We start from the raw sequence: 23,332 nt of genomic DNA on the forward strand, positions 1-23,332 counted from the left end.
TGTTTTGGGACCACGGTAGGAAGCTCCCAATTCCGCTGCCAGTCCGACGAATTTGAGCTCTCTTCTGAAATTCCTTGCTCCTTCAGCATCCTCTTTTTTACTTTGTCCCATTTCCATGATAAATTTGATGGATTGGATCTTGAACCAACCTCTCGGTCCTCTTTAGTCCCAATCTTGTCAGCCTCGGGAGGACAGACCGCCAGACGAGCTGTGCTCGGGACAATGAGCGAATTTGATACCGACCGGCCTGGGGCAAGGCTAGAGGAAGGACATATCTCAGGGGTGCAGAGAGGACGGCGAGCCATGGTGACGAACCTGCGCCGGAAGCACGAGTTCATGGTGGAGGCGTGCCCTGTCCTCATGCTCCTTGGAATCTGGGGCGATACCTGCAGATGAGAGGTCGCGGGGTTTGGCGGACACCGGGAGCGCGGGCGTGCGTCGGGGCGGGGAGCGGGCGCCGTGCCTTGCCAGTTGCCAGAGTGGAAGCAGGCGGTCTTGGTATCTTCCGTGCGCCGCCGTGGTGCTGGTTGGGCCAGGCCCACAGGAGCAACGAACGAAGGTAAGCGTGAGGGAACGTTTGGACGAACCGTTTTTTTTTTAACTTGACGGTGGCATGTCTTGTAATTTAGATGAAAATTGGGGGCAGTAAAACACGGACCAACAAGAAGCCTTATTTTCTTTATTATTAGGTATATATGCAGATTATTATTTTATTCGTTTTTCTTTGAAAACTTTATTATTAGGTATAGATTATTATTTTATTTGTTTTTCTTTGAAAAAGGTAAAACCAACGAGGAGCAAAGTAGCGTGGTCACTCGCCACGGGCACGGACGGACGGAAGAGAAGGCAAACAAACAAACAAAACACTCGTACGTTGTGTTTCCGATGTGGAGTCCAAGCGCTTCACTCGATCCACGTATTGATTTGATTGACGTCTCATCGTCGGAAAAGAAACCGTCGCGGCCACGTCTCGCTTCCATAAATACCAAGTCTACCCACGCGGCCCTATTTATCTTCCTCGATCGCCCTAACCCAAACAAACACAAGGAAGGAACGCCCCGATCAGATCTCCACAACCCTAGCTAACCCCACGCCAGCCAGCCATGGACTTCTCCTCCGACGACGAGTGGATCGTCCTCGACGCCAAGAACCCCGCCGACTCCTCCGACGACGACCGCGGCGTTCTCGCCCTCGGCTCCCCCACCTGCTCCGACTACGAACTCGACCTCGACCTCTCCTCCGACTCGGACGACGACTCCGTTACCTCCCGCCGCGCCGCCGTCCCCGACGACGACGACGACGACTACATGTCCTCCGATCCCTACGAGGTCGAGTGCGACGACGCCGACCCCTACGCGGCGCAGCCCCTCACCCGCCCGCTCTCCGGCATGTTCCACCACACGCCCTGGGACTCGGTCGCCTACGCCGCCTTTGACCCGCTCCGCGCCGCCAACTCAGCCGCCAAGCGCCTCATCCCGGACCCGGCCTTTGCCGTCTTCCCGGAGACCGTCACCGTGCTCGCCTCCACCCGCGGCCTCGTCTGCCTCCGCGGCAACACCTCCGGCCTCTACTACGTCGCCAACCCGGCCACCTTCCGCCGGGTCCGCCTCCCGCCCCACACCCGCGACCACCGCCTCGACGCCGATCCCGCCGTCGTCATAACCTTCGAGCCAACCCCCACCTCCTCCTTCCACCACTACAGCGTCGTTATCGCCTTCCAGGTCCACGACGGCGTCTGGGCGGTCGAGTCCTTCTCGTCCCGCACATGGGACTGGACCGTCGGATCCGACATCTGCGCGCCCGAGACCGTCATCGCCTCCTCGGGCGTCGGCGCCCTCGGCCGCGCCTTCTGGCGCACCACCATCGGCCACATCCTCTGCGTCACCCCCGAGACGGGCACCGTCGACCTCATCCCGGCGCCGCACGAGGTGGACGCCAGACCCGACTGGGAGATCGGGGAGATGGAGGGAAACTTCGCCGTCGCCTGCGCCGACCACGCCAGGAAGGAGGTCGCAGCGCTTTACCTCGTCGCCGGGGAAGCCGGCGCCACGCAGTGGCAGTGGGCGGGCCAGTTCGACGGCGACAAGGCCGGGTGCCACCCCGGGATGACCCTTCTCCGCTCCCAGGGCGCCGCCGAGGTCGTCGTCTGGGACTCCGTCGCCGAGCTCGTCATCGCCTTCGACTTCGACGGCAGGCAGACGCGCTCCATCGGCCCACTCAACGGAGGAAACTACTACACCGACTTCATACCCTACATCGGCACGGACACGGAGATTTACACGTATGTACTACCAACTCCTTTTCTCCTGTTCTTTCTGTTATGTTACTAGTATGTTCTGTTACTAGTATTGCATTGTTAATCTCTAGTAGAAGCAGCAACGTGTTATAGTAGATCAGCTTATTCATGGCATGCAAAAGAATTGCGCTTTGCTCTGTTTTATAAGAACAGAGGACTTTCTGTTTTTCTTCTGCAAATCAATGTGGAAAGTGTAGCGCTTTGCATGACTAGATAGCTGCAAGTTGAGATCATTGTTCTTGGTGAATTTAGCTGTTTGTTTGGTAGGCACGCCTGAAAATATGCAGTCTTTCCTGCAATTCTTTGGAGTCCTAGTCAACTTGACGTGTTAATTACCTCTGTATATGGATGGTGATATCAGCATGCACATTAACTAAACTTGTTGGGGTGCACTACATGTTTGTCAATTGGGTCATGCTTCTTTAGGTTTCAGTGGTCGACCTGTCTATTTCCTTGTGGATGGTATCGCTTTCAGTGAAAATTGATAGAAAGGGTATGGACCTGTAATTTTTGGTTTATCTAATTTTACCAGAAAGTTGATCTTTAGAAATAATGATAAGTGTTCTTTTATGCGTATTCTGATCCTTTTAATAATAATAGGATTGCAGTGTTCATCTTCTATTCATTGCATGCTGAATTTATTCCCTCTTTCTGTTACTAGTATTGCACTACTGATCTGTAGTATCAGCAGCGTGTGAAAACAATTGCACTTTCCTCTTTTTTTTTTTGCGGGGCACTTTCCTCTCTTTTAAAGAACAGATGTTTTTTCCTGCTTTTGGTCTGCAAGTAAGTTAGTGTGCAAACTGTAGAACTTTGCATGACTGAATAACTACAAGGTTGAGATTAATATTGTGGGTCATTGTTCTAGATGAATATGGTTCTTTGCTCGGTAGAGTACCTAGTTTTACCTTAAAATATGCATAGTCTTTACTGGAAGTCTTTGAGTCCTAAGTCAATTTAACACATTAACACGCTCTATGTGGATGGTGATATCACCATGCATACTGATTAGACGTGTTGGCGTGTAATACATGTTTGTCAATTGGATCATGCTTTTTCATTGGTCAACCTGTCAATTTCCTTGTGGAATGTGGTGGTGTCACTGTCTAGGAACATTGACTGAAAATCATTCTTGAATTTTTTTTGGACTGAAAAGGTCTTTGTTTGTCAGCATGATATGGACTAGTACTTCTTGGTTCATATTATATATAACATTATATATATATATTGTTGCCTGAAGTTGTGTCCTCCTTTTTGCAAATCGTAGTAATAAGAAATTATGGATTATGTATATTCAAATTTAACTGTCCATCGAAACTGAATGAGAAGGTCTTTGTTTGTCAGCCTGTCAATTCGTATGTGGAATTTGAATGCTGACATCGCCATCTAGTAAAACTGACAGCTTTTGTTTGATCTCTCACTATGCTTCTAATTTTTGTTGCTTAGCCTGATATTGACGGTGCTGTCTGGTTTATTCACTTACCTTATTTCCTTTTTTTCAATTACCACTAGTTGATAAGATAATGGGGTCTGTGATGTTGTAATATTACTGAAAAAACAGTGAATGTTTTTATTAGGTTTGGACTATCCAAATTCAGAGATGTCTAATCTAACATTTTTCTTTTGTATTCAGTGAGGAAGTTGGTGCTGTGTTCATTACTGTGGATGCAGTTACATACAGAATTCCAGAGTCATCTGTCAAAGAAGAATAGTTTTGAGGTTCCAACTAAATCTGTAAGTATCAGCACACTCTGCTCGACACTGACCTGCAACCCACTCTGTTTTTTTTTCACCTGTACATTTTCATCCTGCTCCATCTGACATATTTCCTCTTTTGTACCCATCGTTGGCAGGAATCAAACAATGGCAAGGATTTGTTGATGATAGAGCAAGGAATAATGAACCTTCCAGATCTTGTGCAGCATAAGGAGAGCTCTAGAGATAGAAGAAGCATCATTCTTACGATGGATGTTTTTTCCTGCCTGCTAGCTATATAAGCATCTCTCATGCAGTTTATCTAGTCGTACAAACTGAACTACGCTATATTTGCCGTGTTATTTTTCTAAGGGACAGAACAATGCTCTTTTATTGCTTAGATGTTTTTGTCTGCCTTGTACAAAGCTAGGTTTTGCAGACCATTTGCCGTGGAACATGTTTTTATTTGCTGAGTTGAGCTACAATTCTGGTGCAAGTTTATCGAATTTCTGTTTGTTTCTGCTGTTGCCTGATGCATATGTTGCTGCTGATGTAGCACATGATTGAAGACTGGCTAATGCATTCTTCAGTATAGGATGCAGCTTGAAGAAACTGTGTTGTGCGTGCTCAGTCTGAGAACGTATTGCCTTTTCGTTTGCTTGGTTCAGCTACTTCGCATCCCGTGTGTTCTGAGGAGTAAAAAAATGATGCACAGCTAGCGGCACAACTTATGTTGGCGTGACCTAGGTGAATCTGTAGTAGGAAAAAAGGGATACCTAGCGGGGGTGTGACCTAGACCATATGTGGTCGACAGACTCATGTCTGAACCTGAAGGGCTTTTACAGCTTTTTAGAGGTACTGCAACATGAATAGTCATATGTATCCTGATGACTATCTCTAATAACCTTTATGCCAACTCACAACGGATTAGTCAGATGATAAATTAGTGACATATTGAAGATCTATAAAATACCCCATCAAAAAGATGTATAAAATATACATGTAAGGTAATTTCTCGTTCTTAGGTATCTCGAAGTCACACCCATACAGAAATAGTGATACCCTCTAAGTACAATGCAAGTATAATTGAAGTCACTAGTGATACGAGCATGAGGTCACTATTGGATACAATGAACAACGGCAGTGCTAGCCGTCGGTCGCCCAATCAGGGATCTAAAAATCGGTTGCTATTTTCACCATTGAATCAAGATCGTACCTTCTGCAATTAATTCCTCGCTCACGTTGTTAGGCTGGTGCCAATGGGGGCGGTAGCGCGGGCGGTACCGCCCGTGGTGGGGCGAGAGAGGCGGGAGAGAGGGCGGGACGGGAGGGCGGGGCGGTGCGGGCCGGCGCCGGGCGGTACCGCCCGCCGCCGCCGGCTACCGCCCGCGCCGAGGGCGATAGGGGGCGAGAGCGGGCGGCACGGTGGCGGGGCGAGAGACGGGCGGGCGAGCAGCGGGGCGAGAGCGGGCGCTAGGCGGGCGGGAGCCGGGGCGGTAGGCGGGCGAGAGGGGCGTTAGGCGGGCGAGAGAGAGCGGTAGTAGCCGAGGTGGCGCGATCTGATTCGTCCACCTCAGCTAGCCGTTGGGGTAGTCGTTGGTACTTCAAAAAACCCTAAAATTTCATCCCCCTATAAATACCCCCATATGGTTTCACTCATCACTCCACACCCATTTCATCTCCTCCACTCTCCATTTCCACTCCTCAACGCCATGTCTTCGTCCGGCCGGTTCGAGCGACGGAATAGAGGGTGATCTGATCGATGCATTCCAGGCGGAGTACGAGGAGGAGATGCTGAACGAGGAGGAGCCAAGGCGGCCGTGACGCCGCCGAGAGTTCATCAGACGTGATCGTCTGGGTGCAAGCGATCGGCTCTTCGAGGACTACTTCGCCGACGACTGCAACTATCCTCCGAGCTTCTTTCGGCGAAGGTATTGGATGAGGCGATCCCTTTTCCTGCGCATTGTGGATAGATTGGGTGAATACTCTCCGTATTTCACCCAAAGAGTTGATGCTCTCAACCAGTCCTGGTCATTCTCCCATACAAAAGTGTACTCGCGGCTTTGCGTACGTTAGCTTATGGAGCCTCTGCCGATACAATAGATGAGTGGCTTAAGTTAGCTAGACAAACTACATCAGATTGTCTAGATAGATTCCGTGAAGGCATCATTGCCTGTTACGGGGAGACGTTTTGCCGTCGACCAACCGTCGAGGATACTCGGCGTACGGTAACGAAAGCCGAAGAGCGTGGCTTTCCGGGCATGTTAGGGAGCATCGATTGCATGCATTGGCGGTGGAGGAACCGCCCAGTAGCTTTTGTTGGTCAATTCACAAGGGGAGACATCAAACACCCTACCATAATCTTAGAAGCCGTTGCGTCGTATGATCGCTGGATCCGGCATGCCTTTTTGGAGTGGCCGGTCCAACAACGACCTCAATGTACTCAACCGGTCGCCGTTGTTCACCGATGTGCTTAGGGGAGAAGCACCCGTAGTGAACTTCACGGTGAATGGACACGAGTACAACTATGGTTACTACCTTGCCGACGGCATCTACCCCTCCCGGCGGTGTTCATGAAAGGTGTTACTCTTCTACAAAGTGAAAAGCAGCGAATGTTCACTGCTGCTCAAGCAGCTTGGCGCAAAGATGTCGAGTGTGCCTTTGGAATGCTGAAGGCTAGGTTCAACATTCTAGCAGTTCCGGGATGCTCCTACTCGAGGCGTACTCTTGGGTTGATCATGCGTGCATGTATCATTCTGCATAACATGATCATCGACGATGAGCATGGTACAAATTTGGAGCACACCTATGAGACCGTTGAGTCCAATGTCGGCCCTGCAATACACCACCATGCACCACCAAGCCTAGCAGCCAGGATTCAGATGGACAACGAAATGAGGGACTCACTGGTGTATACACGACTCCGGCAAGATTTGATTGAGCATGCGTGGGCTCATAATGCCTAGATTATGTAATTTTTTCAAATTTTTATGTAATTTTTTCAAACTTTTATGTAATTTCTTTTTATGATGTAATCGGTAACAATTTTAGTTCAATAAAATAATTTCCTTGCATTATTTTTAATGTTGTAATCTGAAAAAGAAAAGCTAATGTTGAGGAGAGAAAAAAGCTGATGTGGAGGAGAGAGAAGTGAGAGCTCTCACTATAGCCCATGCATTGGTAAGGTGGGGTGAGAGTGGGGTGAGAGTGAGGAAAAAGCTGACGTGGCAAGGCTATAGTGGGGCGGTGCATTGGCACCAGCCTTAGGCATGTCGCTTTCCGGCTGCATGTCCCTTTTGTGCTGACACGTTGCATGTTGCTTTCCTGCTGGGTGGTGCACATGGCTCCCCTACGGCCCCACTATAGGCTGAGAGCCCACCACCATATGCTATCATCATGTGTTTACAACAAAATTAATTCAACAAAATAGGGGCATTTACGATAATAATTAGTGATAATTTCAGCGAAAACAATTTTTTTAGCACTATTAGTTTTCCGTGTCAAAAATATCTTTACAAAAAATTACCTATATATTTACAACAAAACCTACCTTTTTTATTTGGGTGTACACAACATTTTGCCATGCAAGATTTTTTTTACAACAAATCGAAAATATATTTACAACATTTACAACATTAATTAACAACGAAAACAATAACAAATTTGGGTGTTTACAACAATAGCCAGCAGCAATTTAAAAAACTATTTTCCACGACAAAAATATGACAATATATTTACAACATTAATTAACAACAAAAACACCAACTAATTTGGGTGTTTACAACAATAGCTAGCAACAATTTTAACTAAAAAACAACAATTTAAATGGTCAAAATGTGACAATGCATTTACAAGATTAATTAACAACTAATTTAGGTCTTTACAACAATAGCCAGCAACAATTTTAACAAAAAAAGCCAGAAATATATTAACAACAAATCACAAATATATTTACAATAATAATTAACAATAAAAATAACAACAAAAAATTACCTTACCCAGGCACACGTCCTTAGCCATCTCCCCCATTACCTCTGGCGGCGACATCACCATAGTGGTACCTGGTGGTCAGGACGCTGCGGTACCGCGTGCTCGACAGGGGAGGGGCAGGGTGCAGCTGGGGGAGAGCCAAGGATGGACTCGCCGGGAGGAACATGAGGCGCTCTCAAAGGGAGGAGTAGGGGCGGCACGCTCGCTGGTAGAGGCGCTCGTCGAAGGATGCGCTGGGACGACGGCCGGGGGAGGACCAGGGACGGCGCGCTCGCCATGCGCTGGGGCGGCGGCCAGGGGAGGACCAGGGGCTGCGCGCTTGCCAGGAGTGGTACTCGCCGGAGAATGCGCTGGGACGGCGGCCGGGGAAGGATCTAGGGCGGCGCGCTCGCTGGAGGATGCACTGATGCGGCGGCCGGGGGAGGATCTAGGGCGGCGCCCTCGCCGGAGGATGTGCTAAGGCGGCGGTCAGGGGGATCTAGGGCGGCGCCCTCGCCGGAGGTTGCGCTAAGGCGGCAGTCAGGGGGGTCTAGGGCGGCGCGCTCGCTGGACAACACGCTCGCGGGAGGAGGAGGGGCAGCGACGCGCTGGCAGGAAGGAGCTGTTGTCGTCCACAGTCCAAAGGAGGAGAGAGAAAAATTGGATGAGAAATTAGTGGCGGAGACGATGCGACATAGGGGATGTGCACGTGGGTTGGCCTGGTGGTCACTGTCACACGCGTGCGGGGAGCGACCGATCTTTTGCAATCGATCGGCCGACTGATCACAAGCATTTCCCCATGAACAAGCGTTCATATATAGGCACTTATAAGAAATGAAGAACTAGCATATCAATGAGTCAATGTGCTAGATCGATGGAAAATTCAATTGTTGACAGAACTGAACAATTTCCAGGTGCTCTTTGCCTGTTAATACATGAATACGAAGTTAGATGCCAGCCCGTGCTCGGACCATTATGCAAGGCATGACAAAATGCTGGTGATGAATCAACAACATCCAACCAACCAAAAGCATCTAGCGGTGTGAGTGACAGATTTTAGGTTCAGAACATTATGACAAGTAGCTGCAAGCATCTAAGAAAGAAGGAGCGAACTCAACAGAAAAGTACATCAGTAGTATAAACGGAAATTCATTATACTGTAACTTCCTTTTTGGAATCATAAGCTTGTCTAACCTATGTCTGTCCTCCTGATGCTTGAGGCGTCTCTGCTCTGTACATAGCTTATAAAAGTTTTTCGTTTATTTGCTTCTTTGTTTTCTGCTTCTTTTGTTTTTCTGTTTCGGGCTGTACTCATACCTTCTTGCTGTTCTCCCACTTAGGTGCAGGTCCGAGAAAAAAACATGTCTGAACCTGAAGCAGCTCTTGCATTTTTCAAGAATTCAGAGACGCGATATAGATTGCGAAAAAAATAGATAACGGGAATTCAGGAAGAACGCATCCTCATTCATTAAACCAGCAGTTTCTTTTCACCATAACCACTAGCCTAAGCCACACACATGGTAAACTAGCTAACCTATTCAGTTACTATCATCACACGATACAGCCAGCAGTTCATTCACCATACTCATCATCACGTATATCCATCTACCATGGCTAATCAGATCAGACCCTGGTGAACCCGAACCAGCCCTGGTCTCTGTTGCTTATTCACACTATACAGGAACTAGCAGACCAATCAATGTGCTAGATAAGGAAAAAATATAGATTGTTGATGGCACCCCTCCCCCGGGTGGCGGCGCCGCGCCACTCCGGGGAGCCTCTCCTCACCGGCCCTCCAGTCCCCTCCAGTCCCTCCCTCCCCTCGCCGTTGCTGCCGGAGGTGTCGCCGGGCAAAGCCCGCGCGGCATGGCGGCGGCGGGGGTTTCAGCTCGTCGCGGCCATGGGGGTGGGGGCGGCGCTCCTGATCTCTCTGGTGGTCGTGGTGGTGCGCAGCGTCGGTGGCCGGAAGGCGAGGCGGCGGCGGTGGTGGCGTGGCCGGATCTTGGCCCTTGGGGCCTGGAGGCGGCCGGGTCTGCTGCGCCTTCTCCTTCGCGTGACGGGCTTCTCCGCCCGCATCAAATGGGAGCCGGGGCGGCGGCCCCGGACATGGCGGCGGCGACATCCTCCCCGAGAGGGACATCCTCGTTCGGATCTGGGGTGGGTGATCTTGGGATCCCACACAGATCTCCGGCGGTGAAGATCCAGTCGACTACGAGCTTAGGGTGACGGGGCAGTCGGTGAAAACCGTGCCTCGCTCTCGGGCTTGGCGGACGATGGCTGCGTCGCTTGACGTCGTTACCTTGTCGAAGGCATCGTCTTTGCTTGTCTCGTCACTACACTCGGCGAGTTGGAGGTGTGCGGCTGCCGGTGAAAATCGTGCTCCAACCCTGGTCATGGCGGGCGATGGCAACGTTACGCGTCATTACCTTCTTGAAGGCATCGCCGTCGCAACCCGCATCTACACACTCGTGCTGCTCGGGGGGAAACCCTAGATGTGGGTCTCCCAGATCGAACGATGGCGGCGCTATCTGTGTCGTTCTACCTCTTGGGGCATCTTTTTTGAGCAGCTGCTAGATGTTGGCGGTTGTTGGTGGAGTGGTATTCATCTACCACATTGTTGGTGCTGAGTCTCGGTGGCATGGTGCTGCAGGGTATCAACGACGAATGCGGGATGATGTATGCATGCAGGATGGTGGAGCCGTCTGGCGTCATGGTGGCATCGATGGCAGGTCTTGCAAGCTTAATGCGATGATCTCTCTTGAAGATGGAGTCGAGGAAGACGGCGGTAGCAACTTCTGTGGTGTGTGCGTTGGCGTGTGCTGAGAGTCTGCTTGACTGGATGTGCTTCTCATCTACTATTGGGCGGCTTGGAAGGCATTTGGTTTTTTGGATGATGTGAGTTGGTGTATTGTCACCCCCTTCATCCCACTGTAGGTTTAGCGAGGTGGCTTCGAGGTGGCTTCGAGATTGATCCTTTGTATTGTTCTTGTAAGGTTTTGTGAATAATCTAATAAAAAAAGCCGTGTGCATCCCTTGGATGCAGAAGCTGGGTTGATATTTCCCCCATTTCGAAAAAAAACCTGAAGCCTTTTCCAGGTGTTAATAACTTAATATATGCAGAGGAATAAGAAGTGATTAGATGCCAGCCTTTGCTCAAACCGTTATCAGTGGTGAGTTCATGCAAGGAATGACAAATGATGCTTTTGAATCAACAACATGCATGCAACGAACCCGTAGCATCTAGGGGTGCGAGTGCAGAACATTTTAGGTTACTAAACAATAACAAGTAGTATTCTCCAGGCATAATCTCATTGGACGAGAGAATAATATGGTTTCGGAAAAATGAGTATTTCTGACCATATTATTTATGAAAAAAGTCAAAACCAAACTCATCATAGCATAAATGGGTAATCATACTTTAACTTCATTTATGAATAACAAGCTTGTCTGTAACTGAAGCAGAGCGGAGACGCCTCATTTTGCAAAGAATTCAGAGATGCGATCTAGATAAGTAGATAACAGGCTTTACTCAAAAAAATGGATGCCAGGAATTGAGAAGAGGAATACATCAGGATTCAAGCAGGTGTTTCTTTCGGCCATTACCCTACGCCATCCATAAGCCAAACTAGCTGAGCTATCCAGCTTCTAACCTGAATAACATAGAAGTTCAGAAATGCGACGGAGTAGACATTAGCATCGCTGCTAAAATAAGTACTTGTGGAGACCAAATAGCACGGATGTAAAGAAAAGATGGAGATGGCCAGAGTGGCACAACTTGATGCTGGGTCCCTAGCGGTAGCTGAATCAGATCATGGAGAGAATTCTATAGCTCCTAGTACAAGCTCTCATCCAGGGGATCATTGCAGCTGGGAATAGGCAATGTGGTCTTTGGAGATGGACAGTCTGTCTGAACCTGGAGCAAGCAGGTAATCTTCGACCAAGAATCATGCATCGCTGGAAAGTTAAGAGATGCATTGTACATAATCAGGATTCAGAAGAACACGATTATGTACCCCGATTATGTCCATCGTGTGTACCCCGATTATGTACATCGTGTTCTTCCCAATCTCGATTATGTACAATGCATCTCTGAAGAACATATTTCGAAAAAAAAAGGATCTAGAAGAACAGTACATGAACATGTGATGATCCAACAAGTAGTTTCTTTCTTCAAGCCATATCCATTGCCAAACTAGCTTGCATAATCAGTTTCTACCCTGACTAGACGAGGTAGACAGTAATTCCAATGTAAAGTGATCATCCTTCAGAAGGAGCAAACTTGCAGCACAGCAGTTAATTCACCATGACCATTTTTCAAATTGCCGACCAGAGCTCTAAATTAGACAACTTAAGAATTGCTGACGATAACTTCTTGCTATGACCATACATTGGATCTTGGCACAGCTTGCCGATGCTGGCGTGTCCCTAGCTGTAAGCGAAAGGCATTCTTGGACCAATAAATCACGCGTTACTGAGAAATTCAGAGATGCGAGGTAGACAATGGGAATTCAGAAGAACACACTATGATTCAGCTAGCAGTTTCTTTCTTTTGACCATAACCATCAGCCTAACACATCCACACGCCAAACAACTAGCTTACATATTCAGTTTCTAGCCTTACGAAGATGCTTCAGAATACTTCACCTACATCCATCTATGATGACCGATCAGATCAGTCGCCGGTGGACCCGAACCCACCCTCACCCCTTACGGTGGCGTCAAGGTCGTCCACCTCAGCCACCTCCGGCGCAGCGACCCTCTCAACAACCATCTGCGCGACGCGGTCCCCTGGCCGCACGACGAAGTCGGCGTCGGAGTGGTTGAATAGAAGCACCCCCACGGGGCCCCGGTAGTCGGCGTCCACCACGCCCGCGCCCACGTCGATGCCGTGCTTCCACGCCAGGCCCGACCGCGGCGCTGCAGCGACAAAAGCATTCCGTCGAACACGTCAAGGGCATTAGGAGGCAGGAGTAGCGAGGAGGACGCGGTTGGGGTAGTTACGTACCGATGCGCGCGTAGGTGCCCTCTGGGACGGCGACAGAGAGGTCGGTAGTGACCAGGGCCCTGCCGCGGGCCGGGATCACGGCCTCCACCGCGCTGGAGAGATCGTACCCGGCGGCGTGCGCGGAGCTGCGGGACGGGAGGACAGCGTTGGGGGACAGCCGCTTCACCTTGAGCAGCAGCGGGGAGGAGGAAGCGTTGCGGCGATCATCCTGGACGAGGTCGGCGGCGGCCGCGGTGGAGCCGGTGGTGGAGGCCATCGCTGCGGCTGTGACGAGGGTTCTTGGCGGGAGGCGGCGGGGGTGGAGATGAAGTGCGGGAAGAAGAGGAAGCAGAGCGCGCCTTGTAAATATACGGGGAGGGAGGAGTCGGGAACGGATGGCGCGAACGCCGACCATTCCCGCCATGGTTTTGCCTCCGCTCGAGGATGTTGCAGCCTCGCTTAAGCGAATGCGGCCCAAGGACTTTGATTTGAACTGAACATCGTGAGAGCATCTTAGAAGAGCTCTAAGGGCATCCAACAAGGCGACCCATCCGGACAAATCCGCGGCCCAACGGGGCCACGCACCGCGCAGATGGCCATGGCGTCCGAAACGACGCAAATCCGGCCCAAATTTGGACTAGGTTTGCGTTGCCGCGGATGGCACGCGGCGTCCGACCGCGTCCGGATGCTCGCCTGCTCGTCTCCCGATGGGCCCACCTATCGGTGACCATGGCGGTTTATTAAATGTGGACTGAAGGGATCTATCCTTTCAGTCCACTCCCCACTCCACTATCCACTCCCCAAGCGCAACCGCCGCCATGGTCCCGAAGCGACGGTTCGCTCCCGGAGCCAACGACGAGGAGGCCAGCAACAGCCGCCGTCCTCCGCCGGCGCTGTGGGCCAGAGGAAACCGCGGCGGTCTCCACATCGGAGAGGCCGCCCGCGGCGGCGCGACATTGGCGCAACCAGCGCCGCTGCTGCTGCAGCCCAAGCCGGAGTCCTCGGAAGAGGACCCCGACCTCCACGCCGCTCTGATCATCTCGGTGGCGGAGGAGGACGCGAAGTGGCCGCAACTCTAAGCGGTCATTCGCACCTCCGCGATGGAGGAGGAGGCCCGGCAGGCGGTCGAGGACGCCGAGGCCTGGGAGTTGTTCGCCCAGGCCCGCCGGGAGGAGGAAGCGACGCGGCGGCGCGAGGAGGCCAGGCTCCGTCGCGAGGAGCAGCAGCGGCAGGAGGCCAGGCGCCGCGCGGAGGAGGGGAGGCACCATCAGGCCAGGCGCCTCGCCTTACAGGAGAGGAAGCAGCGCCTCAGGGAGGAGGCGCAGCTCCGTGCTGCCACGGCGGAGCAGCGGGCGGCTCCGGACCCTCACTCTGCCTGGGAGGAGGCGTTGTGGTCTCCGTGGCCAGAGTCCCCGACGCGGTCGAGCCACAATAGTGCCTCGCCGCCCGGGGACGTCGTCGACGGCGACGGCGACGACGCCCACAGGGACTAGGTGGCGCACCGGCGGCCACCGCGTCCTCGACCAAACCCTAGCTTAGGGTTTTTATATTTTTTTTTCAATTTTAAAGCCCATATACGAGTATTCGGGGAGGGAGGAGCCGGGAACGGATGGCGCGAACGCCGACCATTCCCGCCATGGTTTTGCCTCCGCTTGAGGATGTTGCAGCCTTGCTTGAGCGAATGCGGACAAAGTGAGAAGGGATTAACTTGTCAATGCCTACAGATTGTAGATTTGGATTTTCGTAAAAAGTAGAGAGCAAGTAGATCTCGAGGGTTCAGCCAAAAAGGTACTCGACAAAGTAAAAACTAGGGTTTGTGAACAATAGATTCGATGTTTCTTCACCCCTCGGCTCCCCTTTATATAGGAGGGGTAGCCAAGGGATATTCTTGTCGTACAAGTTACAAACTTCGGGAGACTCTCTGAGTCCTTCCCGTATAATTACATGACTCTCAATTTCTAATATAACTCTATCTTCTATATCGAATTTTGCTGGGCTCCTGGGCCTTGAAAGCTTCGGGTCGTGGGCCTCCAAATAACCTCGGGTACCTTATTCGGCAGTCCCAGCCGGGATGCCTATGTCAGTAGCCCCCCGAGATTTTGTTTGAATCGTAGAATCGAGCAAAATTTCCGACGTAGAATCAAACCATATCTTTCTATACCAATGAGTCGAATATTTCTGTTTTAACTTCTATTTTGTACAGGGATACTAGTAAATGGGGCTGGTTCATCTGACGGATCAGGTACCAGTTAACTGCTCTTGTGGCAAACCCGCATAAACTTACTTCAAGCTCAAGTCCTTGGACTTGAACTCGGGATACTGGTGTAGTTCGACACGTGCCGCTTAAGGACTTATCGCAAATCGAATCACATACATGTTTTATCGAGTACCTAACGCGTCCGCTAGGATTTTTCTTCGTATCTGTTGATACGGATAAAGTAGTAGAGCTCATTCGGGTGCGATACCACGCCACACAGGACAGATCCTGGGGACTTACCTTCGTAAAGTATTATGGCATCCAAAAAATTTACCGCGGCGGACGCGCTCTGAGAATATATTGCCGAGTGCCTTTATCGGCTGCTGAAGTTGCCAATTTCTCCGAGTCATTAAATGACAATATCTTGATCTCCGATGGGAGTACATGACGAGTCATGTGTAACTCGAAGATGTACGATGAAAACTTCTCATTCATTCTTCTATATTATCTTGTTTTTTCTTCTTCATATTTCATCGGGTGCACGACCAGCGCTCCCGATGGGAGTAGCCCCCGAGGCTACAGTCGAGTGTTTGCACTTGGCTGTAGGCTCAACTTTTGCTATTTTTGACCAAGTCTATATTTTTATTATTCGCATTACCCTCTTATCAGAAGTATAGACGATACTTCTGATAAGAGTAGCCCCCAAGCATATGAACATATGCTTGCATTTGATCATAGGCTCCCGAAACTTCTCTCTTTGAGTACCTGATATTTTCTTTGTCGCTATATTTTGTTAAAGCAGTCGAAGCTTTCTTGAGTGACGTCGCTGCTAACGCTGGCCACGATGCCCACCTTGGAAAGCCACGACTCCCGTCACCACACTGGGTCGTGGGTCCAAAGTTCTGTGCCATCGACACATCGCGCAAGTGGGGGGCACACGTCCTCCGTAATTTCCAGCACGCGCGCAGTAACTTCCGTCCAGTAATTTCAGACTGATAAGACCGTTTTACCCTTTTGGACACGCTTAGGGCTGAAAACACTCCCCCTTTTCATCCAACGGCTTGGCGGATCAGCTTCTCGCTATAAATTTACCGTGTCGTCCTCATTCATCCCCTTCTCCGCGCCGCACATCTGCTTTCTCTCTCTCCGCCATTGCCATCCCTCAAGCTCCTTGCGCTCTTGCTTCCTTTCGTCCTACTCTTCCACCAAAGCACTCCCCATGGCTCCACGCACGAAGCTGCTGAAGCACAAGGCTCCGGGCACTGACGCGCCCGTAGAGAAGGCTTGGGTTTCAGGTTGGGAGCAGTCCAAGATCTCTGCTCAGGACCAGAAGAGGCTGAAGAAATTGGGCCTGCTGGGAATCACTGAAGTTTCCCGGAGATGAAAGCTTTCCTCATCCTCCTATCGGATTCTGGGTAACATTCATCGACTTCCTCATTCGCGGCCTTTCCACTCCTATCCATGAATTTATTCGTGGACTTCTTTTCATCTACGGGATTCAGCTGCATCAGCTAACCCCGAATTCTCTCCTCCATATTTCCATTTTCATCACTCTCTGCGAGTATTTCCTCGGCATCCATCCTCATTGGGGCCTGTGAAAACGCATTTTCTATCTCCGGCGCAACAACTCTAGGAACATCATCTACAATGTAGGTGACATTTGCATCTGCGTCCACCCTGACGTTGATTATTTCGACGTGAAATTCCCCGACTCTGTCCATGGCTGGCGCAAGAAATGGCTGTACATCCAGGACGAGTCTTCCATCGCCCAGGAGTATGGTATCGCGCCGTTTGAAGCTGTCGAGGAAATTCAGAGATGCAGATCCTGGGACACAGAGGCCACTACCGAAGAAAGAGCGGCCACTGAAGCCCTGATGACTCGCATCCATCAACTCCAAAACACCGACATAGAAGAACACTCGGGTGTGCAAATAATCGCCTACTTTCTTAGAATTCAGATGCAGCCACTCCAGGCTCGCAAAAACCCTTTTTGGATGTACTCAGGGGCGAAAGATGTTGACCGTTTGTCCAAGGATCTCTCTGTGAAGGACTTGGAGAAGCTCATCCAGCATTTTACCTCTTTAAACAAAAGGGATTTCTATTTTCGTGCCCTCGGGTCCTTAGTTGTGCTCAGTTTTCCCCAGCTCCTTAGTTTTTCCTCAGTTTTACCCAAGCGTTTGTCTGAAACCATCACACGTGATGTAACGGCCGGTTGCCCGACGGTTGACCGTTATCTTCGACTAGTGGGGCCACGTAGAGCCCGCAAAGACACGTCGGACCATCCATCTTTGTTTGACCGTAAGCATCGCTGTATCCCGGACCAAAACGTGAGCGAGTGGGGCTTCGGTATATCAAATGACAAGTGGGGCCATGACGCTGATACAAGGGGCAATACACGGGTAGGATTAGATTTTTAAACGGAGCTCTACAGCGATGGCACGGAGGAGGTGGCATGCGGGGTGCCGAGATGAGATCGACGTCCACAAAGAACTGCATGAGGCGAGAACAGACGCATTAGATAGATATGAACTAGACGCGTTTAACCATGCAAAGAAGAGAAGAAATGGTCGACGACATCGACGACCACCTCAAAACTTTGACTGACCGTGTCGGACACGAACGCGAGCAATGTAGAGAAAACTAGTGTCTCTCCTTTCTGGCGTGTATAGGTGGGTGCTAGGAGAGTGTGGTGGCGAAGGGAAAGACCTCGCGGCGGTCTGTGGCGTCCAGCATAGCGGGTCGGCGTGGCCGTGCCCCCACAGCGGCGTGTGATACGTCCAATTTGCATCACTATTTTATACCATAATTTGCTGTTATTCATTGATATATTTCATATTGGGACACAATACTTATGTTATTTCATCTATTTTGCATATTTCATGATTATTGGAGGATCGAGCACCGGAGCCAGGATTCTGCTGGAAAAAGCACCGTCAGAACGCAATATTTCGGAAGATCAACTGTGGAAGGAAATTATACCAAAAATCCTATTTTTCCAGATGACGGAGGGAGCCAGAAGGGGGAGAAGAGGGGACCCGAGGTGGGCCCACCCCATAGGCCGGCGCGGCCCAAGGCCTGGCCGCGCCGCCCTATGAGGAGGGGGGCCCACAGCCCCTCTCGCCTCCTTTTCTTCGCGTATGCCTTCGTCCCGAAAACCTAAGCCACAGAGGGTACCTCACGAAGAGTTACAGCCGCCTCTGCGGGGCGGAGAACACCAGAGAGAAAAGAGCTCTCCGGCGGGCAGGAATCCGCCGGGGAAATTCCCTCCCGGAGGGGGAAATCGCCATCGCCATCGTCATCGAGCTGGACATCATCTCCATCATCATCATCATCATCTCCACCATCTACACCGCCATCACCACCGCCGCACCTCGTCACCGCTGTAACGATTTGGGTTGGATCTTGATTGTTTGATAGGGGAAACTCTCCCGGTGTTGATTTCTACTTGTTATTGATGCTATTGAGTGAAACCGTTGAACCAAGGTTTATGTTCAGATTGTTATTCATCATCATATCACCTCTGATTGTATTCCATATGATGTCTCGTGAGTAGTTTGTTTAGTTCTTGAGGACATGGGTGAAGTCTAAATGTTAGTAGTGAACTATGGTTGAGTAATATTCAATGTTATGATATTTAAGTTGTGGTGTCATTCTTCTAGTGGTGTCGTGTGAACGTCGACTACACGATACTTCACCATTTATGGGCCTAGGGAGTGCATCTTGTATTCGGTTGCTAATTGCGGGGTTGCCGGAGTGACAGAAACCTGAGCCCCCGTTGGTATATCGATGCAAGAGGGATCGCAGGATCTCAGAGTTTAAGACTGTGGTTAGATTTATCTTAATTACTTTCTTGCAGTTGCAGATGCTTGCAAGGGGTATAATCACAAGTATGTATTAGTCCTAGGAAGGGCGGTGCATTAGCATAGGTTCACCCACACAACACTTATCAAAACAATGAAGATTAATTAGTCAGTATGAAGCGAAAGCACTAGACTAAAATCCCCGTGTGTCCTCAAGAACGTTTGGTCATTATAAGTAAACAAACCGGCTTGTCCTTTGTGCTAAAAAGGATTGGGCCACTCGCTGCAATTATTTCTCTCGCACTTTACTTACTCGTACTTTATTCATCTGTTACATCAAAACCCCATGAATACTTATCTGTGAGCATTTACAGTGAATCCTTCATCGAAACTGCTTGTCAACACCTTCTGCTCCTCGTTGGGATCGACATTCTTACTTATCGAAGATACTACGATACACCCCCTATACTTGTGGGTCATCAAGACTATTTTCTGGCGCCGTTGCCGGGGAGTGAAGCGCTATTGGTAAGTGGAATTGGTAAGGAAAACCTTTACTGTTTGTGCTGATTTTATTTTTGCCTGCTGCTATAAGTCATTATGGAGAGATCTTCTCTTCAATTTCTATTTGGGAAATCTACTACTACTGCAACGGTAGTGGATGAAGCGCCAGGTGAGGAAGTAATACCGTATAAAATACCTATGAAAATTATTGAACGTGTTATGGATAACCGCTATGAAGGGGATGGAACCGTTCATCCTGGTGATCATTTACTGTTTTTACATGAATTATGCGGGTTATTCAAATGTGCAGGTATTACTATGGATGAAGTTAGAAAGAAACTATTCTCTATATCGCTGTCTGGTAAAGCGGCGCACTGGTATAAATTGCTGAAGAATAGGGATTCTCTTGATTGGGAGGACATTGTGCCTTTATTTTATTCCAAATTTTATCCTCCAAGTGAAATTCACAAGGATCGGAACCGCATATATAATTTCTGGCCTCATGATGGAGAGAGTATTGCCCAAGCTTGGGGAGATTGAAGTCTTTAATGCTCAAATGCCCCATTCATGAGCTTCCTGGTAATGTTATTATTGATAATTTCTATGCAAGACTTTCTTTTCAAGACAAGACCTTGTTGGATACTTCTTGTTCTGGATCATTTACACGCAACAAAGAAGAGTTTAAAAGGGACCTTCTTGATCGGATCCAGGAGAATACTGAAGGATGGGAGAACGACAAAGATAGAGAGTCAGGTATAATCTTTGATTATAAATGCATTGAAGCTTTTATGGATACTGATAAATTTCGTAATATGAGTGCTACTTATGGTCTTGATTCCGAAGTTGTTGCAAATCTTTACAAAGCTTTTGCCTCTCATTATGAATTGCCTAAGAAGAATTTTGATAAGTATCATGAACCGTATAAAGATAAAATTGATTCATCTGTAAACAAATGTGTAGTGATTGAAACTGTTGATCATGTTATTCCTGAAGCTTATATTGAAAAAACTCCTTTTCCTGCTAAAATGAAAGAGTACTCTGTTATATCTAGTGTGGTTAATAAAAGTGAAAAGAAACCTATAGAACCTGAAGAACAAATTAAGGTTGAACCTGCTATTGCAATAGTTAAAGATCTTGTGACTGAAAATGTGGAGGATGGTCATATTATTTTCTGTGAAGATGCTTCTAATATTGTTTCACATCCTAATAAACCCAAACAAGTTAGTGTTCCTATGCTATCTGTTAGAATTGGTGATCATTGCTATTATGGTTTATGTGATATTGGTGCAAGTGTTAGTGCTATTCCTTATGAGCTTTACACGGAGATTATGCACGAAATTGATTCTTGTGAACTTGAAGATATTGATGTGGTTATTCAGCTGGCTAATAGAGAAACTATTTCTCCAATTGGTATCGTTCGAGATGTGGAAGTTCTATGTGGTAAGATTAAATATCCTGCTGACTTTTTGGTACTTGGTTCTGCTGCTAGTGATTATTGTCCTATCATTTTTGGTAGACCTTTCCTAAATACTTGTGGAGCTATTATAGATTGCAAGAAAGAGAAAATTTTGACTAAATTTGCTGGTGAATCTTATGAGTTTAACTTCTCTAAATTTACCAAAACTCCTTATAAAGCTGATTTGCCTAATGATGATTTTAAAATGGAGTAATGTGCATCTATTGTTCTTGTTCCTAATAATCCTTTGCAGCAACATTTGGAGAATAGCGAGAGTGAAGTTTTTAGGAAAGAAAGAGATGAGCTTGAGGAAATTTTTCTTCGCCAACCTATTCTCAAGCATGATTTACCGGTGGAAGATTTGGGTACAACACCGCCACCAAAGGAAGATCCTGTTTTCGATTTAAAGCCTTTACCCGATAATCTTAAATATGCTCATATTGATGATAAGAAAATATATCCTGTTATTATTAGTTCTAAGCTTTCGGAGATTGAGGAAGAAAGGTTATTGGAAATATTGAAGAAACACCGAGGAGCTATTGGCTACACTCTTGATGATTTGAAGGGGATTTCTCCTTCTATTTGCCAACATGCTATTAATATGGAAGATGATGCAAAGCCTGTTGTTGAACATCAGCGTCGTCTAATTCCAAAGATGAAGGAGGTGGTAAGGAATGAGGTATTAAAACTTCTTGAAGCTGGTATTATATATCCTATTGCTGATAGTAGATGGGTTAGTCCTGTGCATTGCGTTCCTAAGAAAGGAGGAATGACTGTTGTGCCTAATGATAATGATGAGCTCATCCCTCAAAGAGTAGTTGTAGGGTATAGAATGTGCATTGATTTTCGAAAAGTTAATAAAGTTACTAAGAAAGATCATTACCCTTTACCATTTATTGATCAAATGCTAGAAAGGTTGTCTAAAAATACTCATTTTTGCTTTCTTGATGGTTATTCTGGATTTTCACAAATTGCTGTTAAAACTAAAGATCAGGAGAAAACCACTTTCACTTGTCCTTATGGAACTTATGCTTATAGGCGTATGCCTTTTGGTTTATGTAATGCTCCTGCTACTTTTCAAAGATGCATGTCTGCTATTTTTCATGGCTTTTGCGAGAGTATTGTAGAGGTGTTCATGGATGATTTTTCTGTCTATGGGAATTCTTTTGATAATTGCTTGCGAAACCTCGATAAAGTTTTGCAGAGATGTGAAGAAACTAACCTTGTTCTTAATTGGGAGAAATGCCACTTTATGGTTAATGAAGGAATTGTATTGGGACATAAAATTTCCGAGAGAGGTATTGAAGTTGATAGAGCTAAAGTTGAAGCAATTGAGAAGATGCCCTATCCGAGGGATGTTAAAGGTATTCGTAGTGTTCTTGGTCATGCTGGGTTTTATAGGAGATTTATTAAAGATTTCTCCAAGATTTCAAAGCCTCTTACTAATCTTCTTCAAAAAGATGTACCTTTTGTTTTTGATGACGATTGTAAGGAAGCTTTTGAAACTCTAAAGAAAGCCTTAACAACTGCTCCCGTAGTTGAACCTCCCGATTGGAATTTGCCTTTTGAAATTATGTGTGATGCTAGTGATTTTGTCGTAGGCGTCTGTTCTTGGACAACGAGTAGATAAAAAATTAAATGTTATTCATTATGCTAGTAAGACTCTTGATGCTGCTCAAAGAAATTATGCTACAACTGAAAAGGAATTGTTAGCTGTAGTCTTTGCTTGTGACAAGTTTAGATCCTATATTGTTGATTCAAAAGTCACGATTCATACTGATCATGCTGCAATTAGATACCTTATGACAAAGAAAGATGCTAAGCCAAGGCTTATTAGATGGGTACTTCTTTTGCAAGAATTTGATTTACATATTATAGATAGGAAAGGTGCTGAAAATCCTGTTGCTGATAATTTGTCTAGATTGGAAAATATTGCTTATGATCCTGTTCTCGTTAATGATAGTTTTCCAAATGAACAATTGGCTGTAATAAAGGTGAACTCGCGAGATAGCCCTTGGTATGCTGATTATGCTAACTTTATTGTATCCAAGTACTTGCCTCCAACCTTTTTAGCTCAGCAAAGGAGGAAATTCTTTTATGACTTGAGGCATTATTTTTGGGATTACCCACACTTATATAAAGAAGGAGTAGATGGTATTATGCGAAGATGTGTTCCAGAATATGAACAACAAGAGATATTGAGTAAATGTCATGGTAGTGTTTATGGAGGACATCACGCCGGAGATAGAACCGCGCAAAAGGTTCTACAATCAGGTTTTTATTGGCCAACACTTTTCAAAGATGCAAGGAAGTTTATCTTATCTTGTGATGAATGTCAAAGAGTTGGTAATATCTCTAGACGCAATGAAATGCCTATGAATTATACTCTTGTTATTGAACCATTCGATTGTTGGGGATTCGACTTCATGGGTCC

At 47.8% G+C, this 23,332-nt stretch overlaps 2 protein-coding genes across 2 annotated transcripts; one reads left to right on the plus strand and one right to left on the minus strand.

Moving 5' to 3' along the window:
* Positions 1–1,103: 1,103 nt before the first annotated feature.
* LOC124655833 lies at positions 1,104–4,401 on the plus strand. The gene is made up of 3 exons (XM_047194668.1): positions 1,104–2,281; positions 3,930–4,030; positions 4,150–4,401. Exons 1-2 carry the CDS (start codon positions 1,104–1,106, stop codon positions 4,006–4,008), a joined length of 1,257 nt encoding a protein of 418 aa, XP_047050624.1. The 3' UTR covers positions 4,009–4,030; positions 4,150–4,401.
* An 8,231-nt stretch (positions 4,402–12,632) lies between these two features.
* LOC124655835 (deoxyuridine 5'-triphosphate nucleotidohydrolase-like) lies at positions 12,633–13,368 on the minus strand. Its single transcript, XM_047194669.1, has 2 exons — positions 12,966–13,368; positions 12,633–12,877 (listed from the first exon to the last, which is right to left on the minus strand). The coding sequence occupies exons 1-2, from the start codon at positions 13,366–13,368 to the stop codon at positions 12,633–12,635; spliced, it is 648 nt and encodes a 215-aa protein (XP_047050625.1).
* Positions 13,369–23,332: the final 9,964 nt, after the last annotated feature.

The sequence above is a fragment of the Lolium rigidum genome, chromosome 5 (genome assembly GCF_022539505.1).
Source record: "Lolium rigidum isolate FL_2022 chromosome 5, APGP_CSIRO_Lrig_0.1, whole genome shotgun sequence".
Classification (NCBI taxonomy): domain Eukaryota; kingdom Viridiplantae; phylum Streptophyta; class Magnoliopsida; order Poales; family Poaceae; genus Lolium; species Lolium rigidum.

Coding starts and splice junctions, on each gene's coding strand:
- LOC124655833 (XM_047194668.1), top strand. CDS start 1,104: ATGGACTTCTCCTCCGACGACGAGTGGATCGTCCTCGACGCCAAGAAC. Junction 2,282..3,929: donor ACGGACACGGAGATTTACAC/GTATGTACTACC, acceptor TTTTGTATTCAG/TGAGGAAGTTGGTGCTGTGT.
- LOC124655835 (XM_047194669.1), bottom strand. CDS start 13,368: ATGGCGGGAATGGTCGGCGTTCGCGCCATCCGTTCCCGACTCCTCCCT. Junction 12,878..12,965: donor GGGCACCTACGCGCGCATCG/GTACGTAACTAC, acceptor TTGTCGCTGCAG/CGCCGCGGTCGGGCCTGGCG.